Source organism: Manacus candei, unplaced genomic scaffold (genome assembly GCF_025592945.1).
Source record: "Manacus candei isolate 608988 ecotype Guabito, Panama unplaced genomic scaffold, ASM2559294v1 h1tg000047l, whole genome shotgun sequence".
Lineage (NCBI taxonomy): Eukaryota > Metazoa > Chordata > Aves > Passeriformes > Pipridae > Manacus > Manacus candei.
The window spans coordinates 2,664,197-2,681,736 of NW_026138095.1; the positions used below are offsets into that span (position 1 = coordinate 2,664,197).

Sequence of the window (17,540 nt, forward strand, 5' to 3'; positions counted from 1 at the left end):
TGGGAGATTTGCAGAATTTTGCCCCCACTGCCCTTTGCTGTGCCACCCCACTAGCCATCCCATTGTGACAAAAGAAGGGAAAAGCAGGAGAAGGGACTCCAGCCAAACCAAACACAGCAGCCCTTGCACTGAAGGAACATTTTAACCTGGACACTGTTTCCAGGGGTGTGAACCAGGATCCCCGGTTCCACATTAACCCACAGCAATCTGTGGTGGGGTCCCGGGCCAGCACAGTGGGCAGACCCCAGGAGGGCAGGTGAGGAGGGGTCTGCTCACTGTCCCAATCTGAGCCCTCTGTTATTCCCTGCAGGCAAAAGTCACTGGCCCACAAGCCACAAGGAATGGTGCAAGGCTCCAAAACCCCTTGGCAGCATCCATCTGTTGCACTGGGATGCAGCAGCAGCAGTGGCTGTGGCACAGCGAGCCCCAGTGCTGTCAGGTTTTTTCCTCCTTTTTACTGATTTCAAGGAAATTTAGAGGACTTAAGTTAGTTGCTTTAGTTCCATCCCTCTTTGCCAAGCACTGCTGGGCACGGGAAGAAAAATACAACTAAAGGAGATGGTTTCCCCTAAAAAGTCAACTAAGGGAGATGCTTTCCCCTAAAAATTCAAGCAAGGGAGATGCTTTCCCCTAAAAGTACAGCCAAGGGAGATGTTTTCTCCTAAAAACGCAACAAAAGGAGGTGTTTTCCCTTAAAAATGCAGCTAAAGAACATGCTTGTCCCTAAAAATACAACTAAAGGAGAAGGTTTCCTCTAAAAAATGCAATTAAAGGACATGTTTTCTCCTAAATGTGCAACTAACAGAGACGGTTTCCCCTAAAAATTCAACCCAGGGAAATGTCTTTCCCTAAAAGTACAACTAAGGGAGATGTTTTCCTTTAAAAAATGCAGCTAAAGAACATGTTTTCCCCTAAAAATGCAACTAAAGGAGATGGTTTCCTCTAAAAAAATGCAATTAAAGGACATGTTTTCTCCTTGAAAAAAATGCACCTAATGGAGATGGTTTCCCCCTAAAAATTCAACACAGGGAGATGTTTTTCCCTAAAAATCCAACCAAGGTAGACCTTTTTCCCTAAAAACTCAACTCAGGGAGTCCTTTTCCCCTAAAAATTCAGCCAAGGGTGATGTTTTCTCTTAAAAGTGCAGTTAAGGGAGATGGTTTCCCCTAAAAAATTCAACCCAGGGAGACAGTTTCCCCTAAAAAAAATCAACCAAGGGAGATATTCTCCCTCAAAAATGCAACTAAAGAACACGTTTTTCCCTAAAAATACAACTGAAGGCGACTGGTTTCCCCTAAAAGTTCAACCAAGGGAGATGCTTTCCCCTAAAAGTACAACTAAGGGAGACGGTTTCCCCTAAAAAATTCAACCCAGGGAGACGTTTTCACCTAAAAACGCAACGAAGGGAAACGTTTTCCCTAAAAACACAGCTAAGAAACACGTTCCCTCTACAAACGCAATGAAGGGAGACGTTTTCCCTAAAAACACAAACTGAAGGACATGTTTCCCCTAAAAACGCATCATGCGCTGCACTCAAAGGGGACAAGGACACTCTGGCACCCTCAGGGCGGGGGTACTTCCATATGCGCTCACCCCACCCGCATCCCCATCCGCGGGGATGCTCCAGCGGCGCATCCCGGGGACCCGCTCGGGCACCTGCTCCCCGCGGGGCGCGGGTCCCTGCGGCAGGTGCGGGGCTGGCTGGGGATCTCTCTGTGTCTCCCTGTCTCTCTGTCTCTCTCTGTGTCCCTGGAGGAGCGGGGGGAGCCGCTCCCGCCGCCTGCACCGCCCCTCCCCGCACACGCGGTGCCGCCGCTGGGGCGAGCCGGGCCCGGCGCCGCGCACATGGGCGCTGCGGAGCCGCCGGCGGAGACCGGCTCCAGCCGGTATATAAGGGCTGGGAGCGAGCACCGAGCAGCAGCAGCAGCCGCCGCCGCGGGCAGCGGGAGCAGCAGCGGCCGGCGGGGCAGCGGGGGCCGCCTCCTCGCCGAGGGTCGCCCGCCCGCTCGCCCTCCCCGGGCCATGGGCAGCCCCTGACCCCGCCGCAGCACCGGGTGAGTGGGGCTCCCTCCCTCCCGGGGGAGCGGGGTGGGGGAGGGCTTTGTTTCTCTCTCTCTCTCTCTCTCTTTTTTTTTTTTCCCCCCCTCCCTTTCTCATTTTTGGCCTCTTTTAAACATTATTCCCCTCTCCCCTCGTCCGCATCCCTGTATTTTTAGCCCGCGGCCCCGGCGATGCAGGAATCAGGGCTGAAATGTTGGGAAAGTGATGCGGGGAAGGGGGGGCCACGCAGGGCCCCTGCGCGCTCCGGCTTCTTAATTTTCAGCTATTTTCCCCCCTCCATCGCCATTTCTTTTAATCTTTAAACGTACAAAACACACGCTCCAGGTTTGCGGTTTCGGGGCTGTTTTTTCTTCCTTTCCTTTCCTTTTTTTTTTTTTTTTTCCCCCTCCTTTCTGTTCCTAAGCGTGCTTCCTCCTAAACCTACTCTCCCCCAGTTCCTCGTGCGGTGACACAGAAATTCACGGCAGCCCCGTCCCCCTTCTCGGGGGTCTCCAGGCACTTCCCACAAAACTTCGGGCCGCCGCCGGGGGTCCCGCCCGTGCCCCTCGCCCCGGCGCGGGGCTGCAGCAGAGCAGCACCGCAGGGATGCAGGAGCCCACGCCTCGCTGCATCCCTGGCAGAAAGGATCCCAAGGGAGCCGCGCACCCGCCATGCAGCACCGCACGGGGGGTCCGCGGGCTGCGGGGACCCCCCTGCCCCGCTCAGGGACCCCTCGCGTGGGCTCCCACCCCCGCCGCGCTCCCGGTGGGCGCCGGTGTCTCGCACTCGCCTGGTCCGCCGAGAGAAGTTGCCCGGGGCGGGGGGCGCTGGGGCGGCGTGGCCGGAGCCGCTCGGGCTCCGTGCGCCGAGAACGCGGTGCCGAGGAGATCTGAGCAGAAAATGGAGGAGGGAAATGCCTGGTGGCTGCCGGGGCCGGCGGCGCGGGGGGAGAACGCGCAAAGAGCCGCCGGGTCCGCGCGGTGCCCGGGGCAGCCCCCGGGAGGGACCCCCTCGGTCCCTGCCCTGGGGTGGCTGCTGGGAGCCAGCGCTGGGCCGTGACCCCGGCACTGCCGTGTCCCCCCCACGCAGGTGACACGGTGACACTGGCACACGGGTGTGGCAATGACCCCGGCACGGCGACCCCGGCACGGTGATCGTGGCACTGTCCCCCTCCCTGGGCAGGTGTAGCAGTGACCCCAGGACTGTGACCCTGGCGCTGTCCTCCCCCCCATGCAGGCATGGCACTGACCCTGGCACTGTCCCCCTGCAGACTTGTGGCAGCGCTGGAGTTCCACAAGGAGCTCCGTGTGGGACAGAAGCTGCCCCTGCACACCCACAGCCCCTGGTGACACGGAGAAGGGCTGAAGAGACCCCCCTGGCATATGGGGTGATCCCCTCCAGCCCCCATTCCCTGGGGGGTGTAAGTGGCCCCAAGGGCTGCAGGGGAGCTGGTGGCAGCAGGGGGTTGTCCCTATCCCCTGTTTTGAGGTGTGGGCAGCTCTGAGCTGCCCCTTTGGGGGCAGACAAGCTCCCCAGGAGTTCCTGTCATCCCAGAGCCAGCGGCTGCGGGATTCTGGACACCACAACATGTGACAGTGGGTTCTGTCACTGACTGATCCTGCGGCAAATGAGTGTCACCGAGGTGTCACCGGGCAGGCAGGGGGTGCAGGGGGGAGGACGGGTGCCTCGGGGAGTTCCTGCAGCTCCACCAGCCCACACTGGGTTCTGCGGTGGATCTTTCACGAACTGCACCCACCCACCCCCTCACACCGACAGACAGATGACAGCTCCCGGGCTTGGCTGCTGGGAACAGCCTGCCCGGGTGCTGAGCTGAGACTTTCTGGTCCTGGGCTCGCAGGGCACCATCAAGGAGGAGCCCGTGGGGTGACAGAGGCAGAAATATCAGCCCAGCTCCTCTGTTTAATCCCTCAGCAGCACAGGGACTGGCTCGTGGTGCCTTCGGGAATGCTGCAGCTCCTAGACTGTGCCTCTTCAGCAAAATTCAGCTTAAACTCATGTCTGGCTCCCTGTCCCCTCTTTTCCAGGTCCAAAATGACGGTCAAAGCTGTAAAAATGCCGTGCACCTCTGCAAACGTTTATACTAAAGTGCCTGACGGAGGATGGGGCTGGACAGTTGCTTTTGCATTCTTTGTTGTGGAAGCCCTGACATACGGCATCATAAAATCATTTGGAGTCTTCTTCAATGATCTGATGGAAAGCTTTGACGAAACCAACAGCAGGATATCATGGATAATATCCATATGTGTGTTTGTGCAGACCTTCACAGGTAAGAGGAGCAGGTGCAAGGGGCAGCCGTACTGCTGACTCAGCAAACAAGGACCTGGCACCTGTGACTTTCGTGCCTCTAATGGCTCCACTATAAATTAAATAACAGCCATAAAGCTCAGAGGCTGCATGAAATGCTAAGAAATGTCTGTCTCACCCTTTGAGCCCTGACTCATGTCCTTGCATGGTGCAGGGACATGGTCCATGTCACTGGCCTCGGCCCAGCTGTTCAGGTCTCGCCAGCAAGGGGCAAAAACCGGAGTTTTGAAACCAAACTCTGCAGTGAAAAGGATTAGAAGCAGCTGGAGCCTTGCTGAAATCCGCTGGTGTCTGGGGATGTGGCTGCAGGTTTGTCCCAGGCTCCCACGCACTCGTCTTTAAGTCTCTTGTGACGATTTTTTTAGCACGTCCTAAGTGCCACGAGAGCTGTGCAGCGCCCCAAGGATGGCCCCGGGGTGACGCGGTGCTGTGCGGGGAGGGGGCACAACAGGGGGACCTGGGCAGGAGTGTGAGAAGAGCCTCTGGAGGAGACGTGGCTGGTGAAGCTGCTGCGTTGGGTGTTGACTAGGGCTCTCTCCCTCCCCAGCTCCTCTGTCGACGGTGCTCAGCAACCGCTTCGGTCACCGCTTGGTGGTGATGGCCGGGGGGCTGCTCATCAGCACCGGGATGGTCATCGCCGCCTTCGCCCGCTCTGTCGTGGACATGTATGTCACCATCGGCATCATCTCCGGTGAGTCATCCTCTGCTCTACCTGGCCAACGCTCCCCGTGCTCTCCTGCAGCTTCCCGCAAACCACGGGGGTTTTACCCCCCCGTGACAGGGGGAGTGCTTAACGCTGCTGCCCCTCCGGAGCTGACCTCGCCCTCCTGGGAGGGGGGTTAAGCTGGGCTCTGGGCTTGGCTTTGTACCCTCTCACCCTGGGTTGTGGTCCTGTGCTCATGCAGCTGTACTGGACGCTTCTCACGGACTGGGATCGCTGGGGAGACCAAACTGCTTGTGGGGTCAGATCCTCTTAACCTCTGCCTCTTTTTTTTTCTTTTCCTGATACTTTTCCCCCTCTCCAGCCTGGTCTGGGTGTCCTGCTCCCATCTGTGTCCAGGAGCTTGCCTTGCTTAGGGGAACAGTTGCTACAGCCTCAAACTCTTTAGGCAGATGAGGTCCTGAAAGTGGACTCCCCCTGGCTGCTCTGTAGCAGAAGGCATTATCTGGCAGGTTTGGGAGGCTGGGTCTCTTGGGTTTTTACTTTCCTCTTTTCTTTTTCTTTCCTCCCCCCTCCAATTTACAAAAAAAAATAACATTCTGGTTTCCCCAATGATTTTCTTCCAGGGTGACTTGCTGAGTTGGCCGAAATGATACTGTGTAATCACCACCGGGAAAGCCGACTTAAGGTGTTCTTGCATCGGTGTTTCCCCCTCCTTTACTTGTTGTTATGGCAATTTTTGGCATTTATTCACAGGCCTTGGATACTGCCTCTCCTTCCTCCCGACTGTCACCATTTTATCACAGTATTTTGACAAAAGGCGCTCGCTGGTCACAGCAGTGGCATCTACAGGGGAGTGTTTCGCCGTCTTCTCCTTCGCACCAGGTACAGTTGCCCACGTGCTGGGAGTTCACATGTGCACGCCTAAAGCTCAGCACTGCTCCCGTCTCCTTCTCCCAAGCAAATGGGAGCCAGAGGGGACCGAGGGAATGGGTGCCCGGGGACCTGCTAAAGCCCACAGGTTGTTGCTCACGTGCCCATGGCACTCGTGCCCTGCAGGCAGGGTGACAAATGATCCTAGAGCCGGGTCTAACACTGCCTCTAACACTGCCCGAGCCGTCCCCAGCGGGATCTGCCAGCGCAGGACATGCCTGGCTGATACACAGCCCGATGGGCTCCCTATATAGATCTGGCAGGCTAAAAATAAGACAGAGAAACTTCAGCTATTTAAAACACACACAGTGCACACATAACTGCCCCTAAAGGTTAGTGGGCTTGTGCTTAGCACGGGCTGCCGAGCTGCTCCAGCCTTTTGGGGACCTGTCCCCAGGCAGCACGTCCCTGTCCCCACCTGTCCTTGGCTGCTCAGGTGGTTCCTGCTGTGCATGTGTGCTTTCAGCTAATCCCCAGTGCAAAGCTGCTTTGGTTGCACGTGAAGGCTGGTAATTCAGCAGTGACATGCACCTCTGAGTAGGGCTCAGGGACTTCCTCTGGTAGCTGGTTTCAGGGTGGGGTCAGCTGAGAGAGGAAACTCGAGTGTTGAGTTTGCGCTCCTTCACTAAAAATAACCCCCCCTTCATCCCCAAATTCAGAAGGGGCTGCCTAGAGGGTGGCTTCTGCTAGCCAGGCGGTAAACACAGCTTCTAGCTTTTGTCTGCCGCAGCTGAGGGGAGGAAGGTGGGTGCCAGACCCCTGAGCAGGAGGGACCCCCTGCTCAGCCTTTGCAGAGCCAAGGTGCCTGGAACCCTCCAGTGGTAAAACTCGAGTGACTTCCCCGGCTGTAAATTCAACTCCTTGATGTAACTGCAGGCTTTCCTAGTTACACTTTCTTCTTCCTCTTGCCCTCTTCCCTCAGCAATCACAGCTCTGAAGGAGCAGATTGGCTGGAGATACAGCCTGCTTTCTGTCGGGGTGCTGCAGCTTGGCATCACCGTCTGCGGGTCGCTGCTGCGACCCATCATCATCAAAGAGCAAGAAGAAGTGAAAGCACAGCCTCCAGAAGAGTCCACCGAGACAAAGTACATGCTTGAAAATGAGCAAACATGCACCTCAATAGAGTCCATAGACTCAGGAGTCGATATAACTACCTCACCCAGCAATGTGCCTGGAAAAACCAAAGCAGAGCCGAAAAGTGAAGAACCAAAGCAACACGGACAGATTCCCGTTGAAAATAACAGCACCCCTCCAGAACCAAAAACCAAACTACTGGACTTCTCTGTGATGAGAGACTATAGCTTTATCTGTTATGCATTCTTTGGCCTGTTTGCAACCCTGGGCTTCTTCGCTCCCTCCCTCTACATCATCCCCCTGAGTCTCAGCCTGGGCATCGGCAAGGACCACTCGGCGTACATCCTGTCGGCCATGGCCATCGCCGAGGTCTTCGGGAGGATTTTTGCTGGCTGGGTTCTCAACAAGAAGCCCATCCGCAAGATCTACATCGAACTCATCTGTGTCATCCTGCTGTCTGTAGCATTGTTTGCCTTCCCCTTTGCCTCCGAGTTCTGGGGCTTGATGACATGTAGCATTTATTTTGGGTTCATGCTCGGCACGGTGGCGGGCACACATATTCCCCTCCTGGCAGAAGACGATGTGGTTGGCATTGAAAAGATGTCTTCTGCAGCTGGAGTCTACGTCTTCATTCAAAGCTTAGCTGGGTTGGCTGGACCACCCATTGCAGGTAACTCTCAAACTTTGATCTTAATTTGTTTTTTGAAATGTTTGACAGCTGTTGGTGCTGATCTCTGCCTAGAAAGGGTTCTGGCAGCGCTAATCACAGCACTATCCTAAGAGCCCTGCAACTACTATTAGAGACTCTGGGAGCCAGAAGACTGCTGCAATGCAGCTCTGCAGAGTCCCACGGATGAGGCAGTCTCCACTGAGGAACCTCAGAGGGAAGGGAAATACTGCAGTGCTACCCTGATCCTGTTAGAAACCCAAACCTGGCATCACTTCAGGCTCTAGCGACCAGCAGAGGCGAATCCCTCTTGCTGTGCCTGTGTCTGTGCCACACACTGCAGAGAGGGGAAGTCTCTATCAGAACAAACAGATGCTTGATGCATCTCGGGCTTAGAGTCCCTGCGGTGCCCAGAGGCTTCTGACTTGCCTGAAGATGACACCACGTACCCCTGAACACAGTGGGTTTACTTTTTTAAAGTGGCATCTGTTTATCACTGAGTTCTGCCTGCAGATGAAGCGATGCAGAGGCACCAGGATAAAAAATCTGCAGGAAGGACGGCTGGGCAGGGGAGAGGGGGAGTTGGCTGGGTCTAACTGCTGTGATTGTTTTTTGTAGGTGTCTTAGTGGATACGACAAAGAACTACAGCTCAGCCTTCTACTCCTGTGCTGCTGGCATGGTCCTGGGGGCCGTGTTTCTGGCCCTGGTGAGGCCGTGCAAGACTGGGCTGTGCCGCCGCCACCGCCACCACCAGCAGCAGCAGCAGCAGGTGGAGGAGAGCCCACCAGGGCCCCCACCAGAATTACCAGATGACTTTATAGACATGGATATTGGAAAAGCAGAAAATTCAGGAAAAGGCTCTGACAGCGTGGTATAAAAAAAAAACAAAAACAAACTCTGTTCCTTTCTCCATCTAATGTACTCGGCGTAAGGCTGGGGAAAATGTCAGCTCTGCTCCACGTTTTAAAACTACATTCTAAAGGGAATGTGAAATTTTAAATGTGAACAGTTGCTACCAACAACTTTTTTTTTTTTTTGTTAAATATTAGACAGAACTTTTTTAACCAACAATGGAAAGCTCCATAGAAAATATGGATAGCCACGTAAAAATAACTCCTGTCTAGCATGAAGATGTGATGCACACTCTTGCTTTCCTGATAACAAGCATAGGTAAAGGTTCAACTGATCCCATAAATACTGACAACAGCAACAGCAGAAGCAGCTCAGCCTCTGACTGTCACCCATCCCCTACCACAAATTCCACACAGACCAGAAACCGATGATACGAACTGGAGACAAGCATTTCATACACCACCAGTAGCCAACTGAATCTTCTGGAGGGATACAGACTCATGTTTTAGCTTTGAGGAGGAGGCTAGGCTAGATAGCTGACACTTAGAAACCATTGCTAATGATCTTAACTTGAATGTCACAAATGCTGGGAAATCAAAGGCTCCGTGTCTCTTTATGGCCAGTTTTTACTGCACGTATTTTCCTGAGATCATTTTTCTTCTCCTGATTGGGATCCCTAGAACTGTTTTCTATTGATAGTCAGATCTGATGTACTGTTTCTAATTTAACTAGTATTTATTAATTTATTCTGAGGTTGTTAAAGGAGGTTAGCTTAAATAACTGGAGAGGAAAAATGATCTTCTGCATAACGGAAAGCTGTCTTTACATCATTCTCTTCAATGCCTATCTTGTATTGCTTGTGAAATTGTTGGGGAAATTACTTTTACAGCATAAAGTGTAGCTGTTTTCAATAGGTAAGTCTTAAGTAACCCAGTTATTTAAAAAGGAAAAAAAAAATAATAAACTACAGATCCAGCATCTCTTTCCACGGAAAAAGGCTCAGCAGGTGCCAGTGGACGTGGCACCACTGCAGAACCAGCCCACCCCGCAAGGAGGATTTGGCCCAGTGTGTCTTAATGTACCCAAAACCCTCGCTCACAGGTGCACCAGGAAACCTCTGCCTCACCCCCGATGGAATGTGGACCCCCACGTCACCCCCTCACTCCCCACATCTGTGGGGTCACGGGGCGGCCGGGCCGAGCTGCACCCCCTTCCCCAGCTCTCCCTGCTCCCCCAAAAAAGGCAGCAAGAGGCTTTGTTTTGGTTTTTTTTTTTGCTGCTGACATCAGTGAGAAGCGAAGTGGAGCCTGTGCACCTCGATGACACGAAGGGAACGACAAAAGACAACGGAGGAGCTGTTCATTTAGTCTTAACAGGAGAGATTCCTGCTCACGGTGACACGAGCTTGCTTACCCCACCTATATGCATCTTCTCGCCTCTAGGCAACTCAGGGGGACAAATCAAAACAAGTCTGTTTCGGTTTGGAAGGAAAGCCAAACCACCATTTCTGTGTATTTCAAGTGGAAGTGGCATCATCCATTAACTGCTACGCTGACCTGTCTGTGTTTTACCAGCCATAAGAAATGTGGGACAATCTGTGTAAAAAAAAGAAAAAAAACAAAAAAAAAAACCAACAACAAAAAAAAAAGAGAACAACCTCTTTTTGGGAAGGTGCTTGATTTGTTTTTTTTTTTCTGTCTTAGATGTCCGGGGAAAAAAAAAAAAAAAAAAAAGAAAAAAAAAAAAAAAGAGGAAAAAGAAAAAAAAAGAAAAAAAAAAGAAGAGAAACAGGCACTCTTGCAAGTGGCTGGAGCAATTCATCCTCACTGCCCGAGACCCGCGGTCTCGTGTCCTTCCTCTGCCTCAGCACTTTATCACGGCCAGCAGAACCTCGCTGCGTTGCACCCAGGACTGGAAGACCCCCCCTTACAGAGAACTAAGAGTTGTGTGAAAATCAGCGATTAACGAACAAGTAACCACGTCGCGTTAAAAAAAGATGTGCTTTTTTTTTTTTTTATTTATTGTTTTAATTTATGATACTTCAAGCGTTTTGGTAAACGTTCTGTAGCCTGTAATTGTAAGGTTATTGAAGTCTTTGTGACACGAGACCTCACTACAGCACTTTGCTATTCCAACTGCTTGGAAGTGGAAATAAGGCCTCCAGGTTTTGCGTGTGTGTGGAAGCTCCCTGTTCTGCAGATTTGCGAGGTTCTACTGTAACTTAGGTTTGGTTGTTTTGGTTTTTTTTTTTTACAACATTTTCCAATACAGATCAAATAATATGTATGTCACTGACCTCACAGTCCATTTCTGTTCCTGTCTGTGTAGCAGCACGAGCAGGGGAGCGAGTGATGAGTATGTGTGTGTGCGGGCGCAGCAGACCCACAAGCAGGATTTACTGATTTGTTTGTAACGTACCCAGTGGACTCTGGAAATACTCTAAACACTGAGACTTGCAATAAACTCTTTCTTTTTTTTCTTGGGTTTTTTTTTCCCCCCTTTCCTTCTTTTTTTTTTTTTTTTTTAAATAATAAACACGGTGAAGAAACTTTCCTCCTCTCCCTCTTCTCCATCCCCGGGGTGTCCCAAAGCCTTCTCCCTGCGGGTTTGTTGCGGGATCAAGCCCGTTGCATCCCCTCCCAAAGTGCTCTCCCAGCGTGGCTGTCACAATGCCACTTCTCCAGCCTGAAGTGGCTGTGCTTTCCCTGCACATTGGGCAATCCGAGTTCTTTAAATGAGCTGCCTGGAAGCTGTGGATTAGCGCTGACCTCAAGGGTGCTCTTGTAAACTCTTACCCGGGGAGCCCTGATTAGAGGGAGCCTTTTCTTCTCCTGAGTGGTGCCTGAATTGGTGGCACTTAGGAACATTACCCTCGTGCCTTCAAGAAGCACGCAATCATGTAATTATTTTATCATCTCTGAATTGCTGAATACTTTCCCCATGCCAGGCTAAGCAACTTGTGTATCAGAAAATCTACTTAAAAAAAAAAAAAGCCACTAAATAGCAGAACAGTCACACTAAGGAGCAATTTTCTCTCCCTCAAACCTAATTTCTTTTTACGCCAGAGAGAGACGCCCTTCCCCGCTTACCCCGCGACTCCCAACATCACCAAACCCTCCAAGGAGTGACTGCCACAGCCCAAATATCACTGCATGCATTAGATTTGCAAATGAACTACTTGCTGAAGGAATCATCACAGCCGCTGATGTGTGTTAAGAACGATCTGTTTTCGTTCTGGTTGCAAAAGTCCTAGAACAGAGGTGATCCGTCCATGCAAGCAGGGCAGACTCCAGCACAAATACCAAAGTCTCGGGAAGCTAATCTGTCCAAATTTGACTCTGACTCAACTGCAGCAGTGAACAAACATTATTTGCAACAGTTTCCTCTAAAACAACCCCCTCAAAAAAAAAGGCGGTACAAAGGCTGCACACAGTTCACATAAATAAAAGCAACATTTAACTGTAGCACTATCAGATGTCTCTGCCTGCACAGAAAGATTTTAGAGTCGTTTTTCCCACCTGGTTTACATTAATTGCCCGTGACCTTCTCTGTTATCCTGGTACAAAGGCATTAAGGCCAGAACAAAATAGGATAAGAACATATTTATTCAAGTAGCACTGCATGTCTACTTTGTACCAGGGTAAATAAGAGGAGAATGTGAGGCAGGACTTGCTTCAGCAGTCCTTGCTATTCCTCTCCAAAAGGCTTGTATAAACTCTTGCAGTCAATGAGGCCAGTGACAGCCAAATGTAAATAGAGGAAATTACACAAGGTCAGCTTGGGGGAGGCCAGAAGCCCTCAGACCGTAGGTATCTGTCCTTTCTAAAGCAGAAAGGAAGCTGGAAAGTGGGGGGTTGTTTGTGGGTTTGGGGTCTTTAAAAAAAAAAAAAAAAAGAACAAAAAAACCCACCAAAAACCAAACAAAAGACAAACCCCCTTTTTCCATTTGAAATTAAAAGGAAGGGGAGCCTCTTGTTCTTTTTGCATTTATTTTGGCTAAGTTGACACCAGGTTCTTAAGGGGACAAATGAATCTTTAAAAATAGCTCAGCTGGTTCTGGAAAGAAAGCAAAGTAGGTGCTTACAAAACAGCCTGAATGTTATAACGCGTCCCTTCAGATGTTACTTGTTACCATCTGAGATCATCGTGTTCCAGCTGCCTGTAGTAAACATGACCTGAATTCTCACAGTGATGCAAGCCCAGCAGCAGCCACCCCGTCCTTCCTTCCTCTTCAGAACTCATCCTAAAGATGCTTCACAGGTTGGGTTTAGGGAAACACCCCTTTAACTTCTGGCTTGGTTTGAGGGCTGGGGGAGCAAGCGCTGCTGCCCAGAGGGATTGTGTTATACGTGATGCCCACATCAAAAGACAGGACCCTTCAGGAAGAAATTCAGGAGGAATTTCTTCATGGAAAGGGTGGTCAGGCCTTGGAAGGGGCTGCCCAGGGAGGTGGGGGAGTCACCACCCCTGGAGGTATCCAAGGAATGACTGACTGGGCATGGCACTCAGTGCTCTGGTTTAACTGACATGGTGGTGTTTGGTCAAAGACTTGATGATCTGGGAGGTCTTTTCCAACCCTGGTGACTGTATTCTGTGATTCCATGACCCCTGGTTCCCACTGGGACCCTGCACCAGACACACACAGAAAAGGCTCCTGGGCATTCCAAGCTGCTGTTGGTTCCCAAAGCCAGTTTGCAGCTGTGATGCCCTTGTGCTTCCCACCAATCCAGGCCTCCTCTGGGCATCCTGGCAGCAAACCACACAGTTTCCCCCTCCCCAGTTTCATTCCCATGGACTTCTACTTGCAGGATCTGCAAATCTGCGGCCGCACCAGCATAAAGCTCACTCTGCAAATTGCAGTAAGTCATCTAATAAATCAAATGCAATCCCCCCCTCCCTCCCTCCCTACTGCAGTCGACGAGCTCCAGTTACAACAATTTGTGGTAAAATATTACTCACCAGCACTTTGGCCCGTGCGAGGCAGCTCTGCCTCGGTACAGACAGCCCCTAAATCACAGCTTTGTCACAGAAGCCACAAGCATAACCAAAAGACTTATTACACGCAGACACTCTGAGGAGAAGGCCAAGGAGACAATAGTTCCCTTCGCTTCCTTTTGTCAGAGCTTTCATTAATGTCGTGAACGTCTTTTTTCTGCTTTGTGCACTGCTGGGTGCTTGCCACACTCAGCCTGGCACAGGAGCAGCCCAAACCAGCCCCAAGGAGCCTGAGAGATGGCAAACTAGGGTGCTGAGCATCACCCTGTGTTCCTGCTCTCCCAGCAGGGCTGGTACCCCCAGTCCTGCCCCTCTGCTCCCCTGGTTCCCTTTAATCTCCACCAGTTTGCCCATGTGCTACGGGAAGTTATGAAAATTAGGCATTTTTAGCACTTCAAGGCTTTTGCCTTTTGCTGTGATGTGGCTGATAGTTTGGGGTTTTTTTCACATGTTGCAAAATGAGACGAAGACCCAAAATCACCAGTGAAGAGCAAAGGCCATTTTTGTGATTATACCTGGGGTTGGAGGATGGCAGGAGACAGGCACGGGGGGCACAGGGCAGCACCAGCACTGCCAGGGGGGGCTTTCCATTCCCACTGCTGCCCATGCACAGTAACAGGGGGATGAACCTGCCTACACTGAGCACCCTCCTAAAATCCTGCTGAGCACCCTCCCAACCACCACCCTGGGATTGAGGGAACAGGGTCAACTCCCCTCACCCTTTCCTAAGCCCCTCACTCCACCTCCCTGCCATGATGAGAAGAAAGGTTTCCCTCAGTGGGTATAAACTGTAAATTAATGACTAAGTAATACAGTGACAGATGAAGATACATGAAAAAGTCCAATTCTGACATCACCACTCACACAAACGTGCCACTGGAGCTTTTTATCTGCTCCAGGCACAGCCCTTGGCCAGAGCCACCCAAACCCTTCCCCTCACAGGTCCTCAATCTCCCTTCCTTTGCCAGCAGTGACCACCCCATGGCCGTGTGTCCCAGCCAGAGCACAGCAGTGACATGGGGACACCACGACACACGAGGCCATTCCTGCTCCAGATGCTGTATCCACAGGCAGGAGCTGGCACAGCAACTACTATCCTTCCCCATTCCCACACTGCATCCTCCTGGAGAACCAGGAGTGAAAGCAGGTTCTGGTTTGCACAGAGAGGAGGGAGGAGCAGAGCAAGGTGCCCTCCACATGCTGGCACCAGAAGCCAGGCTCGCTGCGGGATGGGATGAGTCCCTGTGGATGCAGGACAGGATGTTCCTCTGCTGCTCCTCTGAAAGCAGCACTTTTGGCACAGCTCAGCCTTTGCCAAACACCGCAACGTGCACACCAGGAAAATGAAAACTGGAAACGTGGAGCAACAGCTTGGAGCTGAACCCCAGAAAAGCCAGCTCCTTCCCACACACTGCCGGGCTCCCTGCCTGCCCTGAAATCACTCCCTTCCCCTCCTCCTGCTGCAGCCCCAGGGCCCTGGTGTGAGCCCCAAGTTCACTGTACCCAAAACCGGCCCCAAACACCCCGTGGCAGTATCTCCCTCACACACATCCCCGGGCTGCAGCCACAACACTTATCAGCCCCGGTCAGGCACAGCCCTGCCCTATGCCAGGGCACCCCAGGGCTATCGGTGGCCACAGACCTCCTGCCCCACCACGGGGCACCCAGGGGATATTGGGGGCCCTGCTGGACTGGGCTCCTGCCAACTGGTCCCACTGTCATCCCCCGTGGGTGAGAGTGGGGACACAGGGAATGTCCCACCCTGCCCGCTCAGTGCCACCGGAGGGGGCTGATCCCAGCCTCCAGTGAGCCCTGGCACAGCACTCAGGCAGCCCTTCCCTGCTGCTCACAAACACAACCCTTTTCTGCTCAATACCACCTGCTCATAACCCAGCGAGGGGCTTTGCTTTGCCCACACAGAAACCCCTCCCAGAATCCCCCAACCACACTTTCAGAAAATCTCGTGTCCTCAGAGAACTGCTGGCCCTGCACAGCTCCCCCATCCAGAAAAAATACACATTAAACAAGCTGTACCTTGGAAGGAGTCTGCAGGCACAGGAACTTCTCTGCTTCTTCTCCTCCTGCCTCGTTGGTGAGGGGTCAGAGCCCTTCACAGCTGTGGCCAATATCACAATCACAAAGGAACCAGCAGGTGAACCCACTGCCCCATCAGCACTCACAGCAAACCCTGGTGCAAACAATCACCCAAACTGTTAAACACAAAACCACCTTGGAGCTTCAGTTCATCGAGTGTTTTCATTGAGACAACCCCGGGTCAGTGCACTGGCAGTGTCACATCTCAAAGGTTTTTTTTCAGCCTCCTTCGTGCAGCTTTCAGTGAGTCAAGAATTTCAACCTTCAAGGACAAGGCACTGACCCTGCAGCCCGACCCACCTGTGGAGTTCTCCTTGGTTAAAAGCACTCTCAGCACAGCAGAGAGGCCAAACTGGTCAGGGTGGGAAGTGGAAACAGGACATAAACTTTAGAACTATGTCAAATTCAATTTTATCAAGCAAGGAAACAATAGAAATAAATATTAAAACACAGAAGCGATTCCATTTCGAAAGAGTAATTTTTTTAATGTATACAGATGCACTCTGGTGTGGGCTTTTAACAGCAGATAATTCACAGGCTTTAGAGAATTTAATTGCTCACAGTGTGTAAGGGCAGGAAGGGAGAACAAAAGCAGATCTGTGAAGCAGAGAGGAAAAATTAGTCCTGAAAATTGTGCACAGTGGGAAACTTTCCCCTGTCAGCCCGATTTGGGGCCCAGGTACAGGGGAGCCCATTTGCCAGCACAGAGCAGGAAGTGTCCTACCTGGATGAGGTAAAGAACGGAAATCTACCCAAGCCCTGCTTACTGCAATTACAAATAACATCCTGACACAGGAAATTAAACCTCTCACACAAAGCACCAATTAAATCTGTGAACCCGATTAAAAAAAAAAAAAAAAAAGGAGAGAGAAACCATGTAAATAACCTGGATTAAACTCAAGGCATCTTCTCTTAAACATCATGAAATGCCTTAGATGGAACCAGACTTGTCTCCTCTCCCTGGAGCCCACACTGTGGGCAGATCCTGGCACCTGCAGACACCCTTTTACTCCTACACAGGGACTCTCGCCCCTGCAATTTTATTATTAGTCTTATAAAACACAAAGAATTAAACTGCACCGCTCTCCTGCAGCTGTGTGGGACACAGAACACCCCAGACTCGATTTAGGAGCATTCAAGAGTGATGAAGACAAACATTCCTGGATACAGGCGGCACCAGCACAGACCAAATACTGAGCATCATGTTAGCAACCGGTGTCAGCCAAGAGATACAAACATTAGCTTTTCAGTGAAGAATTTTTAGTGTGCTGGTAGTTCCCTGTCAGACAGTAAATTTTAAAATAGTCCATAGTAAATGGCAGAAAGTAACCCTTTAAATACATGAGCTCTTCTGCATGTATTATACACTCTGCTTATATACTTCAGTCCAGCAGCACCTTGAGGCATTTTAATAACCATTTGTGGTTCTCCTCGAACACTTGTAGGGTTTTGGTGAACACATTTGGGTTCCTGCCACTGTTTCTCTATCATCTTCGTGCATTCCTTGATAATAAGGTTTTCAAGACACAACACACAAAACAAAAATGAAAAAAGAAGCTTGAAAGATTTTAATGTTGAAAGACCAAAGCAAAATCCTTCTTCTCTGTCCCCTGTGTTCTGCTTCTTGTGTCTAAAAACAATATGATTAACACTGGTGAGAAGGTTTTCAACCCCCAACCCTCTGAGCAACACAACCCCGAATATCCTGACTCTGTAACACCTGCTTCTACTTAGCAAAACAAATAAACAGTCACTAACCACGAGTGTAACTCTCTACCACTGACATTTCTTTGCATGTCTCAGACCACAGTTTCCTTTAGAAACCCTGAACTTATGTGCTCCTACAGTTTTTTACGTCTGTAAGGCCGTAGAAAGATGAGAAAAACAAGCAAAGGCTC

General features: G+C 51.2%; 1 protein-coding gene across 2 annotated transcripts; it reads left to right on the forward strand.

The window, feature by feature from the left end:
• The first annotated feature begins 1,864 nt into the window (after positions 1–1,864).
• SLC16A6 (solute carrier family 16 member 6) lies at positions 1,865–11,037 on the forward strand. Of its 2 annotated transcripts, XM_051797299.1 has the most exons (6): positions 1,865–2,054; positions 4,086–4,327; positions 4,913–5,056; positions 5,783–5,911; positions 6,882–7,703; positions 8,319–11,037. In XM_051797299.1, the coding sequence occupies exons 2-6, from the start codon at positions 4,093–4,095 to the stop codon at positions 8,576–8,578; spliced, it is 1,590 nt and encodes a 529-aa protein (XP_051653259.1). In that variant the 5' UTR covers positions 1,865–2,054; positions 4,086–4,092; the 3' UTR covers positions 8,579–11,037. The 2 variants fall into 2 exon arrangements, with proteins under 2 accessions (XP_051653259.1, XP_051653258.1); XM_051797298.1 differs by lacking the exon at positions 1,865–2,054 and having other exon boundaries at positions 3,578–4,327.
• Positions 11,038–17,540: the final 6,503 nt, after the last annotated feature.